The sequence below is a fragment of the Gouania willdenowi genome, chromosome 4 (genome assembly GCF_900634775.1).
Source record: "Gouania willdenowi chromosome 4, fGouWil2.1, whole genome shotgun sequence".
Taxonomy (NCBI): Eukaryota; Metazoa; Chordata; class Actinopteri; order Blenniiformes; family Gobiesocidae; genus Gouania; species Gouania willdenowi.
In genome coordinates, this window is record NC_041047.1 from 29,267,964 (window position 1) to 29,295,471 (window position 27,508).

Sequence of the window (27,508 nt, forward strand, 5' to 3'; positions counted from 1 at the left end):
CATGATATATTGCTATATTCTACCCAGTAAATATAAAAAAATAAACATAGAGATGAAAAATCAAGTTGCTGTATATGTTCATCAGAAGATATTGATCATTCACAGGACAAATTGAGTCCATATTTGCTTCAAAACATCCTATTTATTATTATTATTATATCCATCTACCAGAGTGGAGGTGCGGAAGTGGCACAATTTTTAGTTAGGCTGCTCCGCTGAGAAATGACAATGTTTCCAGCAGTTGAAAACACATGACCACGAAAATGTGAAAAATACAATAAGAAAAATATTGATTAAATGTCAGAAAAAAAATAATATATATATATCACCCAAAAAATCGCGATATATCTTTAAAATGTGATTTTAAGCACCATGTAGCTCGTACTACTTTAACACTAATATGCTAGTCTGTTGTCGGTTTTGTGGAATGTTCAACAAAATGATTTAGAGGTTTGTACAAATATTAGTCAATTTAAAAAAATGCATAGGGCAAACTCAATTTTAGGAATTCGACTCGTGGGGTGATTTGTAAATTATGTGAATTACAATTATGTATTAAGTTAAGGGGCAGAAATATGAGAATTTCATTCTTCTTACTGCTCCTTTCCAATCATGAAAATGTGATATTATTTGATGTAAATGGGGAATCTACTGCATGTTGCATTTTCATGAAAGGAACAAATAAATAAATACATTTAAAATAGAAATTTTCTTTAAAAAACAGATACAGCCAAATATGAATTACAGGTCATGCATCAGAGTTTTTAGCCTTTTTAAATACAGATATATATAAAAAAAAATAATATATATATATATATAGATTTTACTGTGTACAAAACACTTTTTTAGATGTACAAACAATGTGTAAACAGCTCGAGGAAGAGATTCAAACCACAAGAAGAAAAAAAATCAATTGACATTTATTATTGATGCATTATTTCTTTTTCTGATAAGCAAATTATGTTTTTTTTCTTTTAATCTAAAGAAACTTTACAATATAAAGAAACATACAAAGAACATCTTTTTTTTTTTTTTTTTTTTTTTACCTACACAAGACAGCTAAGTCCCTAAGACAAGATCTGGACTATCCTACCATGAAATACAAAGCAAACCTAAGAGACAGACTGCTTCATATTGAATACTGCTGTGTCATCAGAAAGGACTGTGAATGGTACAGGAGAGCCATTAATATGCCCCACCCTTTTCCAAGTCAGCACGAGCGTCCCACCCAGCCCCAGCCAGCAGATCTTCCTAATGGTACAGTATTATACATCACAATAGAAGTACAGAGATGGCCAACAATCGATATACACAGAGGACTGAGAGAGGATCGGTGAGAGAGCTTCAAAATATACAACGCTATCACAGGAGCGAGTAGCAAAGGACACATTTCTTCCTCATAGTTCCGACTTTTGGATTTTAATTTAAAACAATGTTTTCTAAAGTTTTTTTTTCTTCTAAAAGTCATCTTTACTCAATAAAAATCCTTCATCATAATAAAAACAGAAATATGAGGTCACAATATTTTCCCTGTTGGAAAAAAAAACTATTCACGTGATGTTTTTTTTCTTTTCTTCCTACAACAGAGTCATACCAGCCGTTAGCATCCACTCTGCATCTGTTTGTGAAGTCTGTACACGTATCCACGCTTTCTGTATCCTTTAAATGTATCCACAAACAGCGAAATCCTCTCTCTATGAAAAAACACGAGTTTTATTTATAATTTACTTTCAGCTGTATTCATTGGTAGTGACTGACATATCAAAACATGTCAATGATATCAAAATGCATTTTACAGTATTTACAAAACAAAAAACAAAAAAAAAACAACCAAAAGAGTGGGAGGTGGGTGGAGGGGGGGTCGGAGGAAAGAAGGAAGGTGTGTGTAACTACAGAGGAGGAGTGATTCCCAGGCTGCTGGGACAGCCACATCCTGGAGACGGCCCTGTTGCATTGTGGGTACAGTTGGTTCACATTGTTATCAGGAAACAAAGTACTTTCCCAACAGTGGCGGAGGCTACGGTTGGTTTGAACACAGACAGCTGTGATGTAAGAGACCATGTGAGAGCTGGTCAGACCACAAGTGCAGAACAGACACAGATGAGTCTTTTCCTTTGTGCAGATTTTTTTCACCCTATAGAACACAATCCATTACAGAATCCTGACGTGGGCCAAAACATCCCTTTGTCCCCCCCATCGTCAGCTCCATAACGGACCACCATGATGAATATGTACACAGACAGTTGTTCAGCAGCTGTGATTTCATCCGAGGCTTAAAGAGCGTCCCACAGTCTCTTCCAGAACCAAAGAGTGGATGCTGAGATTGGAGCAGAATGAATCCAAGAAGGATGAAAGAAAACCTCACCGCTTTGGAGTCCAAGATAAGTTTGAACACCCGAAAGAAAAAAAAAAAGCACATTTCAAAACTTACAACGCATTTGTAAATAAAAACAAACAAAAAAAACATGACAAAACAAGCTAAATAAGCCGTATATACAGACAAAAACCCAGTTTGTGGAGGAGAATAAAGGACACACAATGAGCTTTTTGTCTATGACTGAGTGAAAAACATCACCTTGTCCTGTGGAACACAACAGGATTTGATTAAAGTCGACTTCTAACAGGAAAAGCTTTGATAGGGTTCCAGATCTGACCAATCAGGTGCTTCCACAAACACTTTGTACCAGAATAAAGTGACACTCGTATGTGTCAAAAAAAGAAAGTTTTTCTCTCTGATTTTGAAACCCTCATTAAAAGAAGACTTTTCTAATGCCGCCCCGCAATTATTTTTCCTCACTGAAACCTTTAGGACGGAAACACTATTAGTTTAGAAGGAGGGGTACGAAGTCTTATTAACAAGACAAAACAACAAACACCCTAAAATCATGTAAACAGAAAAAAAATAAAAATAAAAATCATTGTGCATTTTTCAGGCGTGTGCTTATTTCTGTCATAGTTGATGCTGATGAGATTTAAAAAAAAAGAAAAATGTGCCCTTTACAGAAAAATCATACCTACATTGGTAATAATAATATCAATTGAGCAAATTAGAACAACACAATAACATTATCGTCGACAACAGAAACATTTACTGAAATTCCTAAAATAACATCATTGGTTCGTGTCTTTAAATTCCTCCAGTTCTGAAAGAGGGGTGTGCACCTCGCCACAGTTGACTGTAGGTGAGATCTGAGAGGCTTTTTATTCTATACAGGCAGGCTCAGGCTCTCCCTGTCCGATGAGGACCCCTCGTAGCGATCCTTCCTGCAGCATCCAGGCCTTTTCATGCTCTCACACCCATTTTACAGGCGTTGGGATGAGGGCCCTTTAGGTGAGTCCTGCTTTCCATGGGAATCCCCAGAGGCTGTGCAGCACCGTACGCCGTCCACGAGGAGGAGGAGGAGGAGGAGGAGGAAGAGAGGGGGAGGAGAGGGGGAGGAGGACGGCAGATAATGCAAGACGCACCAGGATGGATTGGAAAGGGGGGGGGGGGGGGGGGGGGGGGGGGGGGGGGGATCAAGATAGAGGGAGATGAAAAAGTAAAATAAAAGGTACAAAAAAAAAAATCACACACTCATCGTCATGTTGGGTGAATACTGTAAAAGAGAGAACAAAAAGAGAAGGAAGAGAGAAAAGATAAGCCCAAACTATATTAAACTTGTTATTCTACCAGTTTAAGATATAAAGCAGTACCGCTGCTGCAGTCATTACACAGAACAGTTAATAACCCTCTATTGGCTATGCCAGTAAACCAAGCAAGCAGAGCAGCAGAGTCCAGCCAAGGAGGAAATGTTAGAGAATATCAGATCACACGTTTCATGTAACCAACCAACGCTTCATGCATCAGAGAAAACCTTTGCAGCGTTTTCTTTCCATGCTTGTGTCTGCGCATGCTTGTCTTTTTTAATCAGGCACGGGAACAAACATGATCACATGTTAATCCATAGAGGCACATTTCTACATGAATATCAAAACATTTAAGCAATAACTTGTTTGCAGCACAAATGTGAGTGTCCGGGCCATTGTGTTGACCTTGCAATGAACTGGTTTATTATTGAGGTTTTTTTGCAATATGGGGCGCCAATTGTTAAGTTGCACATGTTAAAATAAACAGCACATTTTTGCATTGAGAAACAAACCATTTTTTAATATTACTTTGGATCAGATTTATATAAATTATAAATCTTATATTATTTATTTAAATGTTTAAAACATTTAGAATTAGATTTAATATTCAACATTTATATTTAGCAGCGTAAATATCAATTAAATATGAAAAAATTCATTAGCAACAAACCACTTTTAAAAAACATGTGAATGTTTTTATGTTACTTTTGACCAGATTTACAGCAATATTTGTGATATTTTAATTTTATATTTACAATGTTAAATATTAAATCTAAATGTTACATTTAAATATACTAGTGCAGTGCCCGTAGGAAGTATGTATTGCTATAGAAAAGTGGGAGGTTAAGTAGCTTTTTGGTGGATGGTCAAACGAGGTTGTGATTGAAAGTCAGGGACATTTAGGTTTGTTGTGAAATGTGCAGAGTGATAACTATTGTCAACTCTGGGGGGGGGGCGATAAAATCAACCATAGAACACTGGACTTAATGCTAATCACACCATGCACACTCTGTCACACACGCACTTTATCACACACACACATCTACTGTATCTTGCACACTGTCATCTGCACAACTGCACTTCAACTGGACTGGCACACACTATACTGTATTTCGATATTATACCATTATATTTTACCTTAGTACTCTCTTTGCACTGTTTTAAATTTTTTTCTTAATTTTTAAATTTTTAAATTTCTACATTGTACTTTCCCTGCATGCCCCTGTGTTCCCATACCTGTAAGCTGCTGGAACTGTGAATTTCTCTTGGAGATGAATAAAGTATCTATCTATCTATCTATCTATCTATCTTGTAAACACTTAATTCCTAATGTAAATTTAATTCTGAATTTTACACACACACACACACACACCGCGGATCGCTGCTCTGCTCAAAACCAGGAAGTGGGGGTGGGCTCTCCAGTGATTGGCTCTGGCGCACACGTGACTCTAGCGGTTCTGCTCCGGTGGCAGTGGACAATTTTATGAAATAATTAATTAACTGTATATAGTCCAAACAAATCCGATGTTGCACACCTTTGAACCAAGCAGCAGCCATGTTGAAAGTCTCAGGTTAATCTGAGCCTGATCCGCAGAGATATTTGAGGAACACAGACAGACAGACAGACAGACAGACAGACAGACAGACAGACAGACACACAGAGATTCCATGCTTTATAGATATATAATATATTATATAATATAATATTTATAATTTCACAAATATTGCTTTAAATCTGGTCAGAGGTAAAAGTTTTTAAATGTGGTTTGTTGCTAAATGTTGTAAAAAGTTGTGGTTTATTCAAGCATGCGCTACTTTACAATCGGCATCCCGTATTGCAATCATCAAGTTTAGGGTCAAAACACAAGATCACACTTGATGCTGTAATGCAACTTTAGTTTTGCCTGATTAAAATGATAAAATTACACGTTTGGAATCTTTTTTTGCTAATGATACATTAAAAAAAGAAAAATATAAAAATCCTGTTTTACATGAGCACAAAAGACAATAAAAATCCTAGAATCCTTGATTAACACAAAGAAACCAGTCAGTATAGTGTTCTCTATCAATAGAAATGATATTTGAAGCAGGAGTTATTTGTATAAAAGATTGCAGGCATCTCTCACTACTGTAAAAACTCACTCACTGTAAATAATCATTGAATCTATTCAACCTTTGGCTGCTTTACTCACATGTATGCGGTGAGGCTCATAGGGAGCTGCAGTTTACTATATCAGTTCATTGTAAGGCTAAAACAAAATCACTTCCAAAGTCTATCTAGATACTCATATGAACAGCAGTTATAGATGAGGAAGAAAGAAAATAATGCCCCTGCCTCTGAGTGAGATGCTGGCAGAAGAAGACACAGCATTAAAAAGTCTAAAAAGTCTAGAAAGTTAGGACATCCTGTATCCAAAATACTGCAGTAACACATCAAACTCAAGTGTCATACCAGTGTTTTTTAACCTTGGTGTCGTGACCCCATGTGGGGTCACCTGGAATTTAAATGGGGTCACCTGGAATGTCTAGTAATTATAATTTTTGAATCTACTTTTTGGAATTACAACACAACACACAATCTTTCAATTTTTCATTTATAAATATAGCTAAAATAAAACGCAGTGTAAACATATCTGAGCTGGTGCATCTTGTCACTTTGTGCACTAATCCTAGCTACTTTGTAACACAGCGTAAAAATCATGATCAAAAATCTACTTCTAGAAGAAAAAAAAATGTCTTTGGGGTCGCCAGAAATTTGTGATAGTGAAAATGGGGTCACGATCCAAAAAAAAAGGTTTGGAACCAATCGGACATTTGTGAATTGTTTCTTGTTAAACAAAAACTATATTGTCATTTACAGTAACAGTTAATCAATTCAACAAATATCATAATAGTTTTACTAATGCCAGAATCAAAACACTGTGTTGAAACTCTTTTTTTGTGGGATTAAAACAATAAGATCAAATTTGGAATCTGAAACATTGTAATATTTTAAAATATTTAGGCTAATAAATGCCCCCAGTCCATTGTTTATCCCTGTTTACCTCAGCAGTTCTGAAGCCAACTGACCAAATACAACAGGGTTGTGGTCACTTACAATTGTAATCGCGTAATTGATAATTAATTACAATTATGGCATGATTATAATTTTAATTGTAATTTAAAAAAATCAACGACTGTCGTAATCATAATCAAAATGTAATTGCCATGAAAATTCTATAAAAAATGTCAATTATAATCTAACACAAAAGTGGGGAACCATGTTACAGTTCTATGTTCAGTTCTACACATATGTAGTTAACAATTATTAACATATGTTTCAGATCAAACTTTCCCACATTTTATCATAAAAATGAAATCTAGGGGGATAGTGACAAAAAAGGCTCAGACACCCACACCAAAGTATTAAAAACTTATATTTTCATTTATTAGGAAGCCTAACAAGGTACCCAAAAGATAGGAAAGACATTAGATGATATATATTTATTTTAAGTGTATTTTTATCCCACATTTCATCATAAATTTTTTTTTTAAATAAATAAATAAATAAAACAAAATAAAATAAAATAAAATAAAATAAAATAAAATAAAATAAAATAAAATAAAATAAAATCTAGGGGTATACTGACACAAAAAAGGATCAGACACCCACACCAAAAATATTAAAACTTAAATTTTCATTTATTAAGAAGCCCAAAAGTTAATCAATAGATAGCAAAGAAATTAGACGATATATATTTATTTTTAGTGTATTTTTACCCCATATTTTATCATAAAAAATAAAATAAAATAAAATAAAATAAAAAAAAATGAAATGAAATCTGTGGGTATACTGACACAAAAAAGGATCAGACACCCACACCAAAAATATTAAAACTTATATTTTCATTTATTAGGAAGCCTAATAATGTAACCAATCGATAGAAAATAAATTATATGGTAGGTATTTTTTTTAGTGTATTTTACAGCTGATTTAGTACCTGTTATCATAAGAGATGGTTAACTTTTATTATGTTATTTATTAAAGGCTCAGTAATTGTGATTAAATGTAATTGAATTTCAGTAAGTGACTTTGTAATTGACTTTCTGCGGATACAAAATAATTGTAATTTAAATGTAATTGGAAAAAAAATGCTGATCACTGTAATCTTAATTGAACTGGAATTGAACATGGGTAATTGAAACCGTAATTGTAAACTGAAAAATATAATTGAGTCGAACCCTGGTTCTCTCTGATCCATTGATATGATTATCCAGAGTATCCTAGTTTGACAATACGTAAACAATGGAATGTATTGAGCGTCTAATAGCTGTGCTGGGTTTGTGTCCTGCTTGGCATCATAACTTAGGGGCCTAAAGTAGTTCCTACTGTACCAAGAGCTACTGTAGATATTATATTTGTAAATGTGAGCTTGTTGAGGTACTCACACTTTCACTTTGGAATGGGTTTAAAAAGTTGCCTGCCATTTCGCCGTCATCCCGCGGAGTGCCGGGAGGATTGTTCATGCCTTGCATGTTGTTGGGGGAATTCTGTCACAAAGATTAAAAAAAAAAAAAAAAAACAGTTGAGAATAAAAACATTTACACTGAATGACAGACTAACAGATGGATAGTTTATCAGGCTTACCTTTGGCAACCCATCCATGTCCCCAGAGCCTGGAATTGGAAATACACCAAACATATTAGGAGATTGTCGGCTAACAGCTGTTGGTAACGAGAACAGCAGATGTAGATACAAATCTAACGTCCTTTAATGAGAACATTATATTTTTTAAACAGATGAGCATGATCTTCTCTCGCCTTAATGATCACTGCTAGTGCTACATCAAACACTTGTGTTAAACTCAAGGCCCGGGGGCCAAATCTGGCCCTTAAGAGCTTCCAATTCGGCCCGCAGGAGACAGTAGAAATTAGATCATTCATTATAGTGTAAATTACCAAATAAAACAGTTGTAGATATCTGAAAATCACAAATTTTCCCATGTTTGTATCACATGAATGCAGTCATTTTTAGATGCAAATTGTGGAAAGAACTGGCAAACAATTCCACAAAATTCCTCTAAATTCCGCAAAAATTGGTTACAAAATCATAACATTTTGAAGTAAAAATCCCACAGAGACTGTTATTAAAAACTAGGGCACAATGATGTTAAAATTGTTATTTTTCCCAACCTAAAATCTGTGTCCCACTTGAGGTCAAACCGGTCCATATTTGGGGCCTGAAATAAAATGAGTTTGACACCCCTATCTACTGTAAAGGATCCAATGATTCAATCACTTCCTCTTTTTCACCACACGAGGGCAGCCTCTTTCTTTATAAATACCCACTGCTAAGTTTTCTTGATTTTTCTCAAAGTTCTTGCTGTGTAACTTACCTAGTGATCCGTTCATATGATGCTGCTCCATTGCACCCATTCCACCCATAGGCCCATCAGGACCTGGTCCCATTGGGAACTAAGGACAAGCATTCAAAGTCATTTCACTAGAAATTAAAAACTAAATGCCTAACGACTGATTGATTTTAAGATTAGGCAGTTATAGAGAAAATCAAGCCAAGTATAAAATGCAAGTGAGACTTACGTTCGGTCGGTTTCCACCTGGCCCAATAGGGTTCATCATTGTGTAGATGTTTTCACTTGAATTTGTTGAATCTGAGAATAATAATAATAAACTAGTTGAGACATGAAAATATTGCTAAACAACCCATCCACCTGTTAGTAATGTAATTTATGCAATCAAAATTGAATGTAAAGTGAGATAAACATATATTTTCCTTACTATCCCTCTACTCTCCCATTAGTGTGGTTACACATCTAGTTAATGCCACGCAGCAACCACTTCTCTGATTCTTGAACGTGTGTAAATCTACCCGTACACTGACTGTTCTCTCCAGTGAATGACAAAGAAAACCCATTATCACTTGTTCTGCTTGTACAGAGACCAGGTATTAGATGGACTCTTGCAAATTAACATCAACCAGAACACGCTGTGACGTTCCTCGTGTGTCTGCCTAGCACTTCTTAATAGACTCAGAAAAGATGAGGTGACCTCGATCTGACACGGCAGGTAGAGAGTTACAGCAGCTCACAGGAAAACGCGAGAAAGACAAGACAAAACTTATTTTAAAGAACTAAAGTCCTGAAGTATTTTCACCGTCGGTCTGGCAAAAGCGAGATGGTCTTCAAACAGAGCGAAGGTTTGATATTTCTAAGATAAACTCTCCTTAAAAGAACACTGGATGAAAGGAGAAATCAGAGGAAAAGGATGGTGCATATCTCACCTCCGGGGCTAGGCATGATGGGAGTTCCTGGTGGGCCGCCCCCCCCTGGAGGGCCCTGTTGGGACGAGAGCGAGAAGGAGAGAGATATGAGCAGTGAGTGCATGTTGACGGCAGCGTGCCCGTTGGCTATCACAGGCTGACAGGAAATTTATGGCTCGTGGTCGGACACGAGTTCATGACGGGACACTTACCACATAGTTGCCTGGAGATGAAGATGAATACGCTATCTGTGGGGAGAACAGAGCCGGAGTGAAATAAGACATGAGACACAAGTATCGTAAACACACTCAGGCATGTAGGCGGATGAAAGAGAACACATGACTCACTGAGTTAGTGTTGGGGTTGGGCCACGGACCTCTTCCACCAGGAACCCTGAAAACAACACAGAAACACCAAAGTGTTACAAAACCCAACATGAAAAGTAAATACATTAATATAAACCTCTCTTTCTTTATATACTGTATATACTGTTATATATATATATATATACAACATACAGTACATTTAAATTATGAAAATGTACATCAATGATGAAAACACAGTGATGTTGGAAAAAATGCCATTTTTCAAAATAAAATACAACTTTTTTGGAGAACATATACACATACAAACATATAAGCGACTGCCTACCAACACTCCTAGGCTTAAGGTAATTCATTTTAGTTTTTGGAGGGCAAAAAGTTCAAATTTGCAAATGCAAAATTGAAGTAACAGTGACAACGAGAGCTCTCAGAGAGCGCAAACCTCTCACACCAAGCGGCAAATGTCCTCTTTGACAGATAATGGCAGTTATTACATCATTCACACTTTAAAGGCTTTGGAAGACATTTGTATCCACATTTGTATCCACATTAATAACAATACAATACAGTAACAGGAGCCCATAATTTTCTGAAAAAATGTGATAAAATGTGGATAACATAAATAATATCGTTCAAACCTGCGCTCTCAGGACTCAAAAAGCACCTAAAAACCTACTTGTGTCTTTGTTATACTTTATAATATACAGTAATTTACGTAATACCGTAAGCTATAAAGCGCACTGTTTTATTGGCCGCATTACAATAATTTAGCAACTTTTTTTAAGAAAAATCCACACAAATGCCGCAGCCTAAAGGGGCCGCACCATGTTGGCTGAGGAGGGTGTCCTTCAGAAAACTCAGCCAATCAGAATGGGCAGGTAGGCGGGTTGCTGTACTCATGTTAGGTTGCAGGGAAATGTCTGTGTTTAAACTGATGAGTTTCCTTTACTACATGAAGTCTCCTCCTCACTGCCCCACGTCTACACATCAGTCCATTTACAGCTTTTTATGGTCACTTTTTACTGGAACCAGACTGATGCACCGCATTGTCCGCTCTTCTTACCGTGAACTACCGCGGAGCGATCACAGCGAGTCGGACTCTGAGTCAGAATACGGACGCGATCGGTTCTGAACAAATCCAACGTGGTGATTTAACAACTTTATGCTGTTTATCCTTCTATTACAAACTGGGTGACTATTACTTCATCCACGTTGCTACTGCTGCTGCAGCGGGCGCTCTCTCTCTCTCTCTGACAACATTTCTCCGTGTCGTTGCTATGACGAGGCAGTGTGCATCATGACAACATGAGTGATCACAATGATTTAGTGCGAGCAAGAATGATTTAATGTAAACAATTTTATTGTTCCACCTGGTCTAATGTGATGGAGCTCAATTTCATGGCGGCATGAAGCTTATAAAACCAGGGAAAAAGCCACAATTTAGCCGCGTCATTGTTTAAGCCGCAGGGTTCAAAGCGAGAGAAAAAAGTAGCGGCTTATAGTCTAGAAATTACGGTATATTTAATTACATACTCTTTTATTTATTTATGATATTGTTTTTATTTTACTACTGTGAAGCACTTTGTCAGTGAGAAGTGCTATACAAATAAAGCTTACTCTTTATAACCTGACACAACTGATTCAAAGTTCATAAAGATTGGTCAGTTAGAAACCGAGACGAATTGTTGAAACACCGCCAATGATGAGAGATTTTTGAAACTGATCCAGAATCAGCATATTGATCCGTATCGCTACCCAAACTGAATGGAATCTTCCATGGCGTGAGGTTTGTCTTTAGTATCTTTAAGTATTTCTTAGGGAAGTTTGCATGTTCTCCCTTAAAAATCTGCTACATCCATATGTGTGCGTTGGCAACAGGGACTCTGGCCTACGATGAAAGTTAAAAAGAATTGTTACTTCTAAAGGGTTTCAGGTCCCTCTATCGACTGAACATAAAAATAAAATACGCTACAAGGCTCTCACTTAGCTCTTTACGGACAGAAAAGAAGATTTTAAAACCTGTACGTACATGTTCATGCCTGGCATCCCCGGCCCCATGGAGTTCGGCGGGGGTCTCATTCCTCCACCGTAGTTCTGCACAAAGAGATGAACACACCGTCAGTCCCGTCTCACAAAGGTTTGAATCCAAATGAAGGTCGCGTATTCTACTAACGAGTGTTTCATTCTGTGCGTGTATGAGCGGCGGGGGCTGATGACAGTGGACAGCTGTGTGAGGGTGTTTGTGTGGTACCGTGTATGTGTTTGTGTCACCTTCTGCGTGTGTGTGTGTTTTCATGGCTGCACAGTGGGCGGGCTTGGCTGCCACTAGCTGTGTGTGTGCGTGTGTGTGTGTGTGTGTGTGTGTGTGCATGTGTGTGCGTGTGTGTGTGTGTGTGTGTGTGTGTGTGTGTGTGTGTGCGTGTGTGTGTGTGTGTGTGTGTGTGTGTGTGTGTGTGTGTGTGTGAGTCAGAGCAGGGAGGCCAGGCCAGAGAGCAGCTCCACTCAGAGGAAGAGTTTTGTTCGGCAGACGATTACACTTGTCGAGCAGATGCCACACCAGCTGCTGGTGCATTCACTGCCAGGGTGGCACAGAGAGGGGCCGAAGGGCACAGGGAGAGAGAAAGAGTGTGTATCTGTGTGTGTGTGTGTGTGTGTTAGATGATGCTCGAGTGTGGCGAGGGAAGCAGCTGTCTGATAACAGTAATTCAGAAGGACACTGTTGTTTAAACATTTGGGGTTAAATGACATTAGTGAGCTTTATAGGTGTGAGAAGGAAACGAACAGCAGGAAGTGCTGCTTATCCTTATCAGCTGTTAAACCAGGGGTGTCGATCTCATTGTAGTTCAGGGGCCAAATACTGATAAGTTTGATCTGAAGTGGGCCACAGAGGTGGGCACATTCGCGCTACTTTACATTTCCATGTATAAATGACATAAAAGTATGTAGTATATTATATAAGGAACCAACAATATCCAAGCAATAGATGACAGACAGGTAGTGACTTTATTTATTTCATTTGGGGAAATTTTGTCAAATAATTTGAGGATTGCACAGGATTTCTAGAAAAATGAGGTTTTATCCAACAATTTGAGAGTAAAAATGACTTCCATCAAGCTATATATTATAATCATGGGAAAACTGAACCCCTGCAGATATTGTGAAGTTACATTGAATTTATCACAAATTCAAAGAAACTCCTCTTGAATAATTGTCAAGTTGGTAACACTTTAGTTTAAGGAACACCTATTAACCATTAAATAGTTGCTTATTAGCATATGCAAATTAGCAACATATTGACTTTTAATTAGTCATTATTAAGTTCTTATTAATGCATTATTCTGCATGGCCTTATTATACAACCAGTAAGCCATTAACAAAAAGTATTCCCTAAATAACCTCAGAATTATTACTTATTAGTAGTAAGTAGGGAAGTTATTGTATATGAATTACGATCTCAATATGCTAGGATTAGGGTTAGGATTAGGGTTAGGATTAGGGTTAGGATTAGGGTTAACGTTGACCCTAATCCTGTTTGGACTGCGAGACTGCCATTAAGTGTATAATAAGGCATTAATAAGAATAAGGCATTAATAAATACTTAATGATGACTAATTAAGAGCCAATAAGTTACTAATGCTAATAAGCAACTAATTAATGGCTAATAGGTGTTCCCCATACCAGTTATTCTCAACCATTCTTGGGCCACAGGTGCCAACTACTGGGCCGCGACAAACTTTCAGTTCCGCACCTGTGGGACCGTGGCAGTGAGGCGTCATTCAGTTTTTGAACACGCTCCAAAAAGCAGCAGCAGAAGAAGACAGGTGCAAACTTTTGGCTGAAGTTATGGAAAAGTTTTTAAAACAAAAAAGTGAAGACGAAAGTGATGCCACCCCATCTTCAAAGGCGAAAATTATCAGCAAGTACAACCCTGACTTTATTAAGTTTGGCTTTGTGAACGGAGGCAGTGAGGCAGAGCCGAGAGCCCAGTGTGTTCAGTGTGGGAGAACGCTAGCCAACGACGCACTGAAGCCTTCAAAGTTAAATTGTCAAATTCATCAGCAGGTTAGCAAGTTAATATTTTCAAATGCAATTTATTTAAATTCTATTTACCGTTTATTTATTTAATTTGATACTTATATTTTGAATGTATTTATTTTATTACCAAATAATTTGATTTATCAGAATTTCTCTTCAGTTTTTTTGAGTATCTAAATAAAAATATTTTGGGATTTCTGATTTTTTTTGTTAATAATATTGACTTGATCCTTTATATTTGTTCGTGTAGCAACTTGATTTGTTCTAATTGTTCACCTGTTCAGTGTTGCTGTATGTGCAGGTTTACATACACAATAAAAAGTGTATCATATCATTTATTTGACAAGGTTTTAGCTTGTTAAAATGTAAGTGGACTTGAAAAGTTATTGAATACATATCAAACCAACACTCGGATCAATTTAAATGAAAGTGTTAATAATTAATTGGGCCCTGGGCCACTTTGTATTCAGAAAATGGGGCTCGAGGTCAAAAAAGTTGAGAACCCTTGCCCTAAACTAAAGTTCTACTTCCAAATAAATCTGGTAAAATGCTATGTTTTTAAAGTGTATTATTTTGCATGGATGCCAATATTTATATTTGGATATGATAGTGATTTCAAACTATTCCCAATTTCTACTAATTTCAATGAATATTTTTGAATATTGCCAGATATTGAATATTGACAAAAGCTCAACTATACGTGAGCATTTCAAAGTAAAGCTACAGTATATTCCAGGCTGAACTAGAAGCTGTGGGATGTTTATCAGCAGCAGCTTTGACCTTTAATGAATAGAATAAAATAATTAATATTGGTCATGAACTGAGAATACAAGCATGGAGTCTAGACTGAAGGAGGTGCTGAATCTGAAACAGTGTTGCTCAGCAGTCAGCTGTGTATGTCTGTGTTTGCCTCATGGGGAGTACCTGTGGGCCCATTCCTCCCATTCCTCTTGGTGGATTCATTCTCATTGGTCCTGCCATGTTTGGATGTCCTGTGAGGAAACAAGAATCATGAGCATTTTACTGCACTACATCTCTTTCTCAACAGTTTGCTACACAGCAGCCTCCATGTGATGGAACAGCAGCTTCCAGGTTGTGCTTACCTTGAGGTCTGGTGGGGTCCAGGCTGTTTGTGAGCAGAGGCTGTGAACCCGGGATGCTCCCAGGAGGTTGATTTGGCATTCGAAGGGTAGGTCTGGGTCCACCTGGGTACCGTGGTGACATGAATGGCTGCGGGAAGAAAAGGAAATGATCTTATCTTTGTTTAAATCCAATCAACAGACAAGTAGTTACATTAGAAAATGACTAAAGACTAAATAAAGATGACTTGGGTATCTTCAAGCTATAAACTTGCTGAAATAATCTTGTTGAACATCAATAAACAAAGTTGAAAAGGCCAAAGCTCCTTCTCACGAATCATAATGTGGTGGCACTTTAAAAAGATGATGCAGCAGCAACAACAAAACAACTTCATTACATTACAGACATCATTACCGTAGGAGTCAATAATAAGACAGAAATACATTAGAATACATTTAACATTGAATAAAACAAAACAGAAACAGACTGAAAAACGTTCTGTCAGAGAATGTCAACATTAATCTAAATGTGCCTCTAGTAGGCTGGTTTCCTCCTTTCTATGATTTAGAGTAGGGGTGTCCCAATCCGATATCGGATATCGGTCCGATATTAGCCTGAAAACGAATATCGAATATCGGATTCAAATTTCCGGATTCTTCGATTTTTTTTTTTCTTCTACTCCAATTACTTTTTTATTTCTTTTATTCAATTGTAGAATACTGTAGATATTAAGTTGAAGGTTAAAATGTATGTAACCAGTTGGTTAATAATCAATGGGTCAGTTTTTCTCATACCTCTCTGTTTGAGTAATATTATATATAATAAGTGTTACCAAACCATTAACATATATAACGGTACAAATGAGCATCACATTTTCAATGCTAACATAAAGAAAGTGTTTAATTTTCTGATCATAGCTGAAATAAAGTACGAGAAATTTCGTGATTCTGAGAGGATTTCTGCAAACAAGTCTGAGATTTCTTCATGTACTGATCATCAGTATTAAAAAAATACAATTTTAATTTTTTTAAATCCTGATCAGAGTAAAGCCTGATTTAAGGACCTACGCCGGGATGGAGTCAATGCGGAGGTTGGCCCTTCTTCTGCATGGAGGGAACGGATTGCGATGCGATTGGAATCTTTGTATCATTCGTTTTTCATTATATAACAAAAACATGAAAAAAACACTCATTGATATTTGCTTTCAAAACCAAAAAGAAAAAACAGAAAACACCTTGTTGTTCAAATTCAAGCTCTTTTGCTTTGGTACAGACATCGAAAAACGGAAAACGAACACCTTTATTAATTTTCTCCATTACCGATTTGCCAAAGTACGTGACCCAGAACTGAAGTGTTACACATTCTGCGATATCTTTAGCTCTGCAACACTTAGGAGTCTCTAAATCCTCAGAAATGTCCGTGAGGAAGTTATGTGCCCAACACCAGCTAAAGCGAAAAGGACACGTTTCAGATGCACAGTTGGGAAGCAGCGATCATGTCATGCCGAACTGCAGTTAGCATAGCCATTAGCGTCGGATGAGAGTACACTTCCGGGTCACGTACTTTGGCCTATCAGTAATGGAGAAAATGAATAAAGGTGTAAGTTTTTCGTTTTCTGCACCGAAGCAAAAGAGCTTGAATTTGAAAAACAAGGCGTTTTCCGTTTTTTCATTTTGGTTTTGGAAACAAATATCAAATAATGAGTATTTTTTTCATTTTTCATGTTTTTGTTATATAATGAAAAACGAATGAACGAATGATACATGGATTGATTGGCCGCCCTCCCGCTAGGGGGTTGTGGCTGTGTGTTGTTACAAATAGGGATGGGAATCGAAAACCGATTCTTTCTGAGAACCGGTTCCCAGTAATCCAATTCCTAGGAATTGTTTGTTTGTTTACATGTCGATTCCGCTTATCGGTTCCTCCTATGTCGCGAATACGTAACAATAAACTCTTCCAGGTCCTATATATTGTGTTAATGCTAGCACCAAGTGAAGCTCCTTCCACCATATAGTTGTTTGCTGTCCACCGTGGATAATCCACCTTTTCCACCCGCAGCTGCGCTGTCCCCCGTGCTGTGTTTGTAGCATCTCTGTTGCTACGCTAGTCACTTCCGGGTTCTGTACACTCGCGCAAAAGTTGCTTCTTGCAAGAACTTTTTTTTTTATTTATTTATTTATTCAGTTTATTTCCGACATGGTTACACTTTTTTTTTTTTTTTTTTTTTTTTTTTCTTTTTTTGTACATGCCGAAAAAGGAGACGAGAGAAGCAGTTTGCTTATCCGGGTCCCGTCCCCTGTTTTACCATCGCAAATTTACATGGGTTTACATGTCTCTTCCAACAAACAACAAACTTCCACAAGAACACACACCTTGGTGCCGGTTTATGTCCTCATAACAAGTAATCAAACACGGGAGACGGACTGGTACTGATCGTTCTTTAGTTTGCTCTTTCACACGTTCACGCACACCCAGGGGACGGCATCTCTAAAGGTGCATTTATAGAAATGTAAACAAAGGCTAAACTAAAGCTTGACCGTTTAAATACATAACAAGTGCAGCTGTACTTTTGGTTAATATGTTATTTTTTTTACAGAAAAAATATTTGTTTTATGTCTGAATGAGTTGCCAAAATGTGTCATGTTGTAATAATAATAATAATAATAATAATAATAATAATAATAATAATAATTATTATTATTATTATTATTATCCAGTGAAAACAATCTATACCTGGTGGATTAAAAGAGAGCTGATATTCCTGCAGGAAATTAAAGAGACAAAGATAATATAATAAATAGTTAAAGCAAACAAATCAATTTGTATAATTTAATTCCTTCACCCAATGAGAATCGATAAGAGAATCTTTAAGGAATCCAATTGATAAGCAGTATCAATAATGGAATCGGAATCACTAAATTCTTATCAATTTCCATCCCTAGTCACAAATGAGCATTAAAAAGTCCTTGTTTATCTTACAGTCACAGAAAAATATGTTTTATGTTTTTTAAGCATCTTAAAATGTAATTTATTTATGGATCATTGCTTACCAACTGTACCTAACCACAAACATCAAAACAACGGTTTCAAAATGTGCACTTTATTTTTCAATATAAACATAAGAAACTCGTAAACAAAGTATAAAAGTGCATCGAGCGGACTGTAGACTGCTCCGGCCAACACTCACACCGGGGGCGAGGGGGCCCAGAAGTAGAAAGTAGAAACAGGAAATTATTTAGTCTGCCTGATGTCGTCATACTGTAGTGTTTTCCTAATATCAGCAGGGGGTGCTATTGTGTCAAAGGATATAATGCTGCTGTAGTTCCTTTACACAGAGAAAGAATGGGTTTGTCATGAAGTTTATGAATGTAAAGAGCTCGGGGTGGTGGTGAAGGTAAAGAGGGTTGGACTTGAAGGACAACACACAGGCAGGAAGCAGCGTTACCGTAACGTATCCAAACCAGGGGCAGAGACGTACACAAACATACCCCATGCTTTGTTTTGCTGTTTGTTTTGTGAGTTTGCAGAACCACACACACCCTGCATTAGCACACTGCACACTTCTTGTCTGGATATACTCTAATGAAATTTTCAGGATCATATATTCCTGCAAAAACCAAGCTGGCCAGGACACACTAACAGTGAATAATGTAAAGCACCACAGACAGATGGTTTTCAAAATGACTTGTGAGAATTCACTGCATTCAGTGTCAGATGATACGGATGGATTTCATCAAACTATTTCTGCATCTGGGGAGCACACGGTGATTTGCATGCTGACTGTGTGAGACTATGTGTTTTTTTAAATCCTGAAGCATGAACTACAGGATAACATTGATGCAATGTGATCACAAACGTAAGCTGTGACAACAGGAGATGCATTTCAGGGACAGTCATAGGATCACGTAAGGATGCATACTTTGTGTTTGGGGCAAATAGAGGACGAGCTGTATAATTACAATCCGTCCTGTTTTCTTCTCCACCCTCCTCCCTTCTATCTACCTTTCTCCTGTCCTTTGGCGATATTGCGAAGCTGCACAGTGTCAGGCTGTGCTGCAATATTAATGGTCTATTGATGGACTATGGGATGGTGAGTGCTGGGCTGAGGAAGAGGAGGCCCTCCAGATGCACCTTCGCTCCTTGCAGCTGGGGCAACACAGATAAATTATTCATCTCATCCACCATCGTGGATACCGCCAGTGAGCACTAACAAGGGACCTTGTTTGTTTACCACAGCGTGCGTGTGTGTGTGTGTGTGTGTGTGTGTGTGTGTGTGTGTGCACACATGTGTTTATGTGAGTCCATGCACAGCTGCCCTTACTGGCCTCACAGGTGTGTAAGGGTAAACTTTGTCATCTTCACTAAAGTCTCTGCAGATCTTGTGAAAATGCCACAGACTGTATGTGAGACTGAGGGCAGCGACGCCTCTCGATGGCACAATGGTTTGCATTTAGAGGATCTCTAGGTTTTCATTTAAAGTCTAGGTTCCCAAAGTGAGGTACGGGTACCCCCAGGGGTATGCAAATTGTCATCGGGGGTACTTGACTAAAAAAAAAAAAAAAGGAAACTAGAATATAAATAGAGCAGCAGTGGCAGTCAGGAGCCTCCACGCATTGTCACAAATGACACATTGGCCAATGCAATCCTGCGTTCACACCGGATGCGTCACGAAATGTCCGTACGTCCAGATTATATACAAAGTCAATGGATAGATGTGATATCTTTCCTTTCCTTTCCTATCTTTTCGGGTGCAGTCATATCTGCACTTCAAGAGCGTTGGCCGTGCGAACGTGCCCCCGATTTTATGCATATCCGCAAGAGTTGAAAATATTTAACTCCTGCGACTGTTTCGCTTGACGAAAGCCAATCAGAGTCTTTGTTGACGATGACGTCAGGCCGTCAACACAGACACCGGTCTGTTCACCCATTCAACCATGGAGTAGAAGCTGTGTGTGACCACCTGGAGCTGTATGACACGGCCTTTATAACCGGGACCGGACTAGGAAGGATTTGGCGTGGAGGAGAATCAGCGAGGAGGTGGTAGTTGCAGGTAAAAGTTCTCTCTGTAGTTTTCATCGTTGAAAGTCGGCACTGAGCTAGGATAGCATTAGCTGCTAATCACACCGGCTTTTTTCACTGGTGGTTTAATTTTATGAGAGGAGAAAAAGGAGCACAGCTCCTCACTTCAGCAGGAAGTGAAACTCACCGAGTTGGATCTGTCGCTGGTGGGTGGAGCTTCGCTTCAGATGCACGTATGAAGCAAATTGGGGACATTTTTTGATCCTGCAACACATGCGGAACGTTTTGTGCGGCAGATGCGTCCGGTGCCGCAGAAGACGCATTTTGTGTGAACGCAGCATAAGTCTACTCTCTTGTGGTGACAGAGAAACAATCTCACCTAAAAAAGCTCAAATATAATGAGAGCTACACTGCTTTGCGCTAGCTAAACGTTAGCTAGCACGGTCTCTTCTCCCAAGCAATGTAGTTCTTTTGATCTTTCTGAAGGAAAACTTGAACATAAGTTAAAGGATAGGTCAGTGTTTTTCAGTAGGCTTTTTGCCTGACTATTTTATTTAAGTTTAAGTAACAGTATGTTCTTAGATACTTAATTGTTTCAACAGGCTGTTTTATTTGCCTAGCACATTTATTATTATTATTATTATTATTATTATTATTATTTGATTGTACACATTTGAACCTGACATAACTTGATCTTTATTTGCACTTAAAAGGAATTCCCTATTGTTTACAGTTGTTCCAGTTGCACATTGCACATAAGAAGCATCAGTTATGTGACCAAATATTACTCAACAGTTTAAGTGTATTGATGTTCCTGACTTGAACTAAGTGATCAGCCTTTTATGTTGTCATGGTCCATATGACCTGGTGACTGGCAAAAGGAGATAAAAAGTCATTTTTTTTGTTATTATCTGCATAGACACTATATCGTGAACTATTTTACAATATCGTGAGCCTCTCCACAATATCACAATAAATATTGTACCGTGAGATCAATACCGAAATCGTATCACACCGAACCGAGAGATTTTGATATCGTTACATCCCTAGTCATGACTCTGATGTCCTTTTGCGACCATATACTTGTGTGACAGCTTTGACAAACATGAAAACAAAATATAGAAAAATAATTTGCATGGAGAACAATTTAAGACTCAGACTCTCTGAAACTCTGTGCATCCTCTCAACCTCACCCGTCTCATTAAAGTTGTATTTAACAGTTTCAGGTGATGAAAAAGAGAGTTTTTTCAGAAAATGCTAATAGGATAGTGAAATAAATCAAGAAATAATTCTAAACAAGTTGTTGAATTTTGTGCTAACAGATTTTTTAAAAAAAATATTTTTTTACTCTAATATTCCTCAAAAGGATAGGTAAAATTCAGAGACACATTTCACTCTTTACTTTGTATATGACATTACATTATGTTTTTAGTAAGTGTGCATTAGTAGGGGTACATGGCTTCAGTTTGAATGTCTGAAGGGGTATGGGATGGTGTTAACTTTGGGAACCACTGATTTGGAGGGTACCTGTACTAGTCATGTATTGAACATAAAATAAGTTGAATGTACCAATAAAAAAAAAACTACGTACACATTTATAAAAAACCCCCCAAAAAAACACATAAATTCAAATTCAGTCAGCTGCTCCTTTTACAAACGAGAAGAAGAGTTGTCCAGATACAACTTTTTTTTAGATCAGCATGAATCATACATACTTTTTTTTTCTTTTGAATTTTTAAAAAATCTATTATTATTTTTTTCTTCAATAAAAAATAATCATTACTTATTTTGTAGAGTGGAATGTTAAAAAAGGCTTGATCAAGAGATGTTACTCAAACAGAGAACAAAACTGACCCGTTTATTATTAACCAATTGGTTACATACATTTTAACATGTAACATAATATCTACAGTATTCTACAATTGAATAAAATAAATGAAAAATGATTTGAAAAATAAAAAAAATTTAAAAAATCCAAAAATTTGAATCCGATATATGTTTTCAGGCTACTATCGGACAATATCCGATATCGAATGGGGACACCTCTAATGAGAAGCGACGGAGATCGAGTGAATTTACAGGGGGACAAGTCTGGGAGGATATTAAAGTGAATTAGGGGAGGAAAATCAGCAAGAGAAGTACCAGTAGTGGAGTAAACGGCACAGTAATTGCAAAGGCCAAACAGTTCTATCGCCGTCTAAGGTGAACATAATGGCAGCCATCGTGTCTCACAGACACTTCTGGCTGTTCTACAATGACTTTTAAAGAAAGTAACCCGAATAAACCTTGAATATTATATATGATGTATCCAGAGAGCTTGCAGTTAAAATTCACTACAGCAGGGGTACTCAAATACAAACTATAAAGGTCCACAAGGTCCATTTACTGTATTCGGTCAAGCCATTTATATTTAAAACAAAATATAATTGTATTTCAACAAAACAAATATAAATAAAACAATATACTGTATCTAAAAAAACAAGTACCAGTATATCAGGCCAGGGGTTAAGGAAGGCTTTTCTTTTTTAAAAATCGACAAAAAAAAAATGAATTGCTGATTCTTATGAATTCAGAAATCTACAAGCTAAAAACAACCTAAATATCCCTTTCAGTTAAACAAAAAACCCAGCCCTTTATAGAATATTTTGGTAAAAACAATTTCAAGAAGTCATATTGATAATGTATTTTATTTACCTCACTGCTGTTTATTGAGATAAATGACGTCCTGGTTCTTTTGCAAATACTTAGTCCATACAATCTGAGCTCCCACGTGTAGAAAAGTATCAACAAACTGCTTTAAAAACAAAAATAGAAATGCAACATATCCAGCAGATCACTGTCTAACACTGTCTAATCACCATTTATCCAGGAAAACAGGCACTGAACATGTTACAGTCTTCAACATGAAGCACTCCATGCATTCATCTCTGTCAATGAGTAAGTAATGTTTATTTCTATAGCAAGTGCTCATTCACACTCACATTCACACACCAATGGGACAGAGCTGCCATGCAAGGCACGAGTCAACCACTGGGAGCAACTTGGGGTTCAGTGTCTTGCCCAAGGACACTTCGACACATAGACCGGTACAGGCTGGGATCGAACCCCCAACCTCTCGGTCAGAGGAAAAACAATATGAAAAGGAATAATTTATCTTCCAAAAAAACGTGATTATAATATACATTGCAATAAATAACAGTTAACCTATTGTAATAATGTCCAATTCAAAGCAGATGCTGGTTAATATGAACATACTTTACAATAATAACCTATTGTATTCATATAGATTAACATCTGATCATGACAATCATATATTTTTAAGCATTTAAAAAAAAAATCAGTACAGCAATCCCTGTATGACAAATCCAGAACAGCAATCTCACTTTGATCTACAATTTTTGGCATAAAATGCACTTCACTGACAAATAACTTGCTGAAATATTGAAAATACATTACACTTCTTAATACACAATATTAATGTGAATTACAACTAAGATATCATTGTAATCTCAGCACATAGCGCATGCCAATTCCAGCACGGGTACAATCGCAGTACATGACTGCCTTGTCACACAATCTCAGCACGGTTACAAACTTAGACCGTGACAGCGGAGCAGCAATGAGGGACTGCACGTTCAGTTTAAGAGACAAACACGCGGCTCGGGGGCCAGATCAGGCCCGGGGGCCACCTATTGAGTACCCCTGCACTACAAGTACCCTTTAAATTTCAGATTAATTTTTAACTTATAGGCACTTTAAAGCTGATATCCGGAGTTTCTGAGAAATCTATGTTTATGTATGATTCTTTTGAAATGCACAAAAATACCTAACTAGTCTTTTACTATGGTCCACTGCTGGTGGGCATTCATATACATTAATGTATATAAGTCCCTCCTTCGTCCTATAGACCCCTATATAAACGATTGCCGAGGGGGCCCAGCCAATAGGCTTCGACTTCCTGTTTTTGAGACTGTCAATCAAAGTGAATGTGGAACTGTGCAGGGAAACATGGCCGTGCGTCACAACACCAAACAGGTAAATATGATTTTGGCTCTTTCCTGACCCATAGACCTATATCAATGTGACCCGATGCAACCTTGTTATGTTCTGCGATGCGCGTGCAGAAAAATAGAGGCGTGGCTTCTGGTAGATTGGGAGAGGCAGTGGGAGGGAGGTAGGCTGTTCAGGGCGGGACATCGAGACGTTTCTCAGAAACTCCAGATAGCAGTTTTAAAGCATATCCCACGTATGCCACAGTTGCTGCATTTCACCGTGAAAATGTTGCAAAAAATGTAAATCACGGCCAAACCGTGAGAATCCTCCATGGTGCAGAACATGACTTATTTCTAGCATCGTGGAAACTGCACATTCCATCATTAAATGTAGTTCTTCAACCACCACTAGTCTGGCACACACACATGCTCATATCAAAATTTGTAGACAGAGTATCGATTATTCCTGTGTGTCAGTCAGTGGCAGGAGAGAGCACATAATGGGTTATCTGGATCCATAATGTGCGTCTCAGGACTTTCCTTAAAGCATTTAGTTTTCCAAAACAATATTTTTTTGTAACAAAGGAAGGGATACAGGCTGTAAATGTTTCTTACCTGTCCATGAGGACCCATCATTGGATTGCTGGGGTTGTGTGGGGGAGGCTGTGTGTGAGGGGAAGGCTGAGATCCTGGAGGACCCTGGTGAAAGAAAACAGAAACGTGTGCTTAGGAAACATAAAAAAAAACCATCAAAGGCCCAATAAAGTCCATCTCACGGAGGGTGGACAGAAATGCAAAAAACAGGATTCTCTCATGGTTACGGGTCTGATTCCCTACTCCATGTATCCAAAAACAACAATAAACACATCGACTAGAAGAGTTCATGATCAAATAATAAAAGTATGAATAAAAAAGCATGTACATTTTTAGCTGGTGTGTCCAACTATGGCGAACAGTTTAATCAGTAGAGGGAATTGTAGATATTAACAATAGTTTTTTGACTGGTTACAATTGTAATGAATGATATCTAAAATTCTATTCTCACGAGTGGAAATTGTCATTGTAAATATCTGTAACTTAATTACAACTCGTCAAAATGTCAAATCACTTACAGTTACATCCATAATTCAATTTTTACATTTCATAATTCCAAGTCGACATATTCACAATGTATGTTTGACTAGTTGCAGATATAATTCATGATGTCTACAAATCTATTCTCACTAATCACAATAGTCATCGTTCATATCAATAATTACATTTTCACTAGTTAAAATTCCCATTGAAGATATCGACAATTCACATCTAACAGGTGGGTTTGTTGACGTCTACAATTGTTGTTACTTTACAGATATCATAAATGGAATTTTAGATATCTAAAATTGGGATTGTAACTAGTAAGAATGTAATTTCATATATATATATATAATTGTATTTCAGATATCTCAAAATTAGATGAAAGTGAAATAACTAGTGAAAATGTGATTTTTAGTAGTAATCATTTTATTTGAGATATCAACAAATCCTTTAATAACTAGTAAAAATAGAATTTTAGATATGAAAAATAGGAATTTCCACAAGTCAAAATGACAAATCTAGAATGAAACTGTTAGTATGTGGAATATATGTGAAATGCACAAGATAATCAGAAGGCGTGTCCAAAATAAACATGCTGATTTGTGCTACGTATCAATTAAATGATAATCGGATATGTCCAATATATCCAGAATGCATTTTTTGATATCTGAAATGGTAAAATACTTGTTTTTTTTTAATACTAATCACAATTGTTTTTTTTTAAACGTGTATAAATAATTGTAGATATTTATAACTGTTATTCCGACAATGGAAACAATTATTACTGATATCTATAATTAAATGAATCTGTAAATCAGCTTTATTAGTATAAATGTAACAACTACATGTAAAAATATATTTATCACGTGTCACTTTTAATTAATAATAACATTTCCACATCAAAATGTCATTCTGGTAAGTTCTTACTGGTTAAATGTCACATGATGTTATAAGATACATTATCTAAAACTTTGCTTCTATTTGATTGTTTCTGCCAAAATCCAACAACCAAGAAGGTTTTAACAAATAATTACAATACAATCTGATAAAACCAGCATGAAGCATGTGTAATAACATTCCTAAAGGGTCACATTGATTTTCATGTAGAAAAATCATTAATTACTGGGATGAAGTCTGATCAATTCACCTAGTGGGTTGCAATCAAGAGGATAATAAAATAAAATATTTCTAAACTGTATTAATGATACCTGGGTTCATTTGCAAAGAGTCAGAACAGCCAAGAACCAAAGGCCAAAGCAAACCCAGTTCAGGTGTTTTCTTTCCAAAAAGCCATCCAACATTCAAACTCAATCCATTTGGTGAGAGAACAGAATTACTTTGAAACCTCAACCCGGTTTTAAAGTGAATTTCTCAGAGCAAGCACAACAAAAGTCTGCACATGTGGTCATACCAGCCTGTCATTGCCAGATCTCGTTAGATCTCGGAAGTAGAGCTTTTTTCAGTATTTATTTTTTCACATTTTTTATTTTGCACTTTAGAGTAGCAATTAAAGGAAAACAGAAAAAACATTAAAAAACATCAATTCGGATGTTTGAATATATATATAATAATAATAATAGCATGTGCATGGGAGAGATAGAAGCCAATAGGTTTACAAATAAAAAGCTCTTATAATAGGATATAATAGTGCCTGATCAATTTTTGTTTTACTTGGTTGTGTACGGGTATATTTAAAGTTCAATAAATGTTAAGAGTTCTATTGGTGTATTTAATTTAATTTCTAATATATACATTTATATCATGAGTGTTTCAATTGTCTTTCATAATCAATGTGCTTTAAAAAAAAAAAAAGTATATCGGCCTCAGAAATCGTCTTTAGGAATCGTCCATCGGCTGAAATTTAAAAAAAAAAAAAAAATCGGTATCTGCATTGGCCTTTGAAAATCCCGTATCGGTCAAACTCTACTGGGACACTAAGCAGGTCTGGGCCTGGTTAGTAGTTGATGGGAGACCACTGAGAATTCCAGGTGCCACAGTGGGGGACAGTCGCTCCAGTGGTATCTGTCATTGTGCCTTTGGGCAAGGCACTTTGAGTTCCCAAAAAAGCGCTATATAAAATTGATGTATTATTTTGT

The 27,508-nt window shown here is 37.0% G+C and overlaps 1 protein-coding gene across 4 annotated transcripts in view; it reads right to left on the reverse strand.

Moving 5' to 3' along the window:
• Positions 1–904: 904 nt before the first annotated feature.
• The window catches only part of ssbp4 (single stranded DNA binding protein 4), a 144,865-nt gene continuing 118,261 nt past the window's right edge, over positions 905–27,508 (reverse strand). The window contains exons 6-17 of one of the 4 annotated variants that reach the window (XM_028444412.1): positions 24,951–25,034; positions 15,348–15,474; positions 15,169–15,236; positions 12,239–12,303; positions 10,234–10,279; positions 10,099–10,134; positions 9,908–9,962; positions 9,208–9,278; positions 9,003–9,081; positions 8,255–8,331; positions 8,056–8,157; positions 905–3,364 (exon numbers count right to left, since the gene is read on the reverse strand). In XM_028444412.1, coding sequence (XP_028300213.1) covers positions 3,284–3,364; positions 8,056–8,157; positions 8,255–8,331; positions 9,003–9,081; positions 9,208–9,278; positions 9,908–9,962; positions 10,099–10,134; positions 10,234–10,279; positions 12,239–12,303; positions 15,169–15,236; positions 15,348–15,474; positions 24,951–25,034 — 891 coding nt within the window. In that variant the 3' untranslated portion in view covers positions 905–3,283. Of the gene's footprint in view, positions 3,597–8,055; positions 8,158–8,254; positions 8,332–9,002; positions 9,082–9,207; positions 9,279–9,907; positions 9,963–10,098; positions 10,135–10,233; positions 10,280–12,238; positions 12,304–15,168; positions 15,237–15,347; positions 15,475–24,950; positions 25,035–27,508 lie in introns of all 4 variants that reach the window. The other 3 variants (XM_028444415.1, XM_028444413.1, XM_028444416.1) reach the window with 3 other exon arrangements.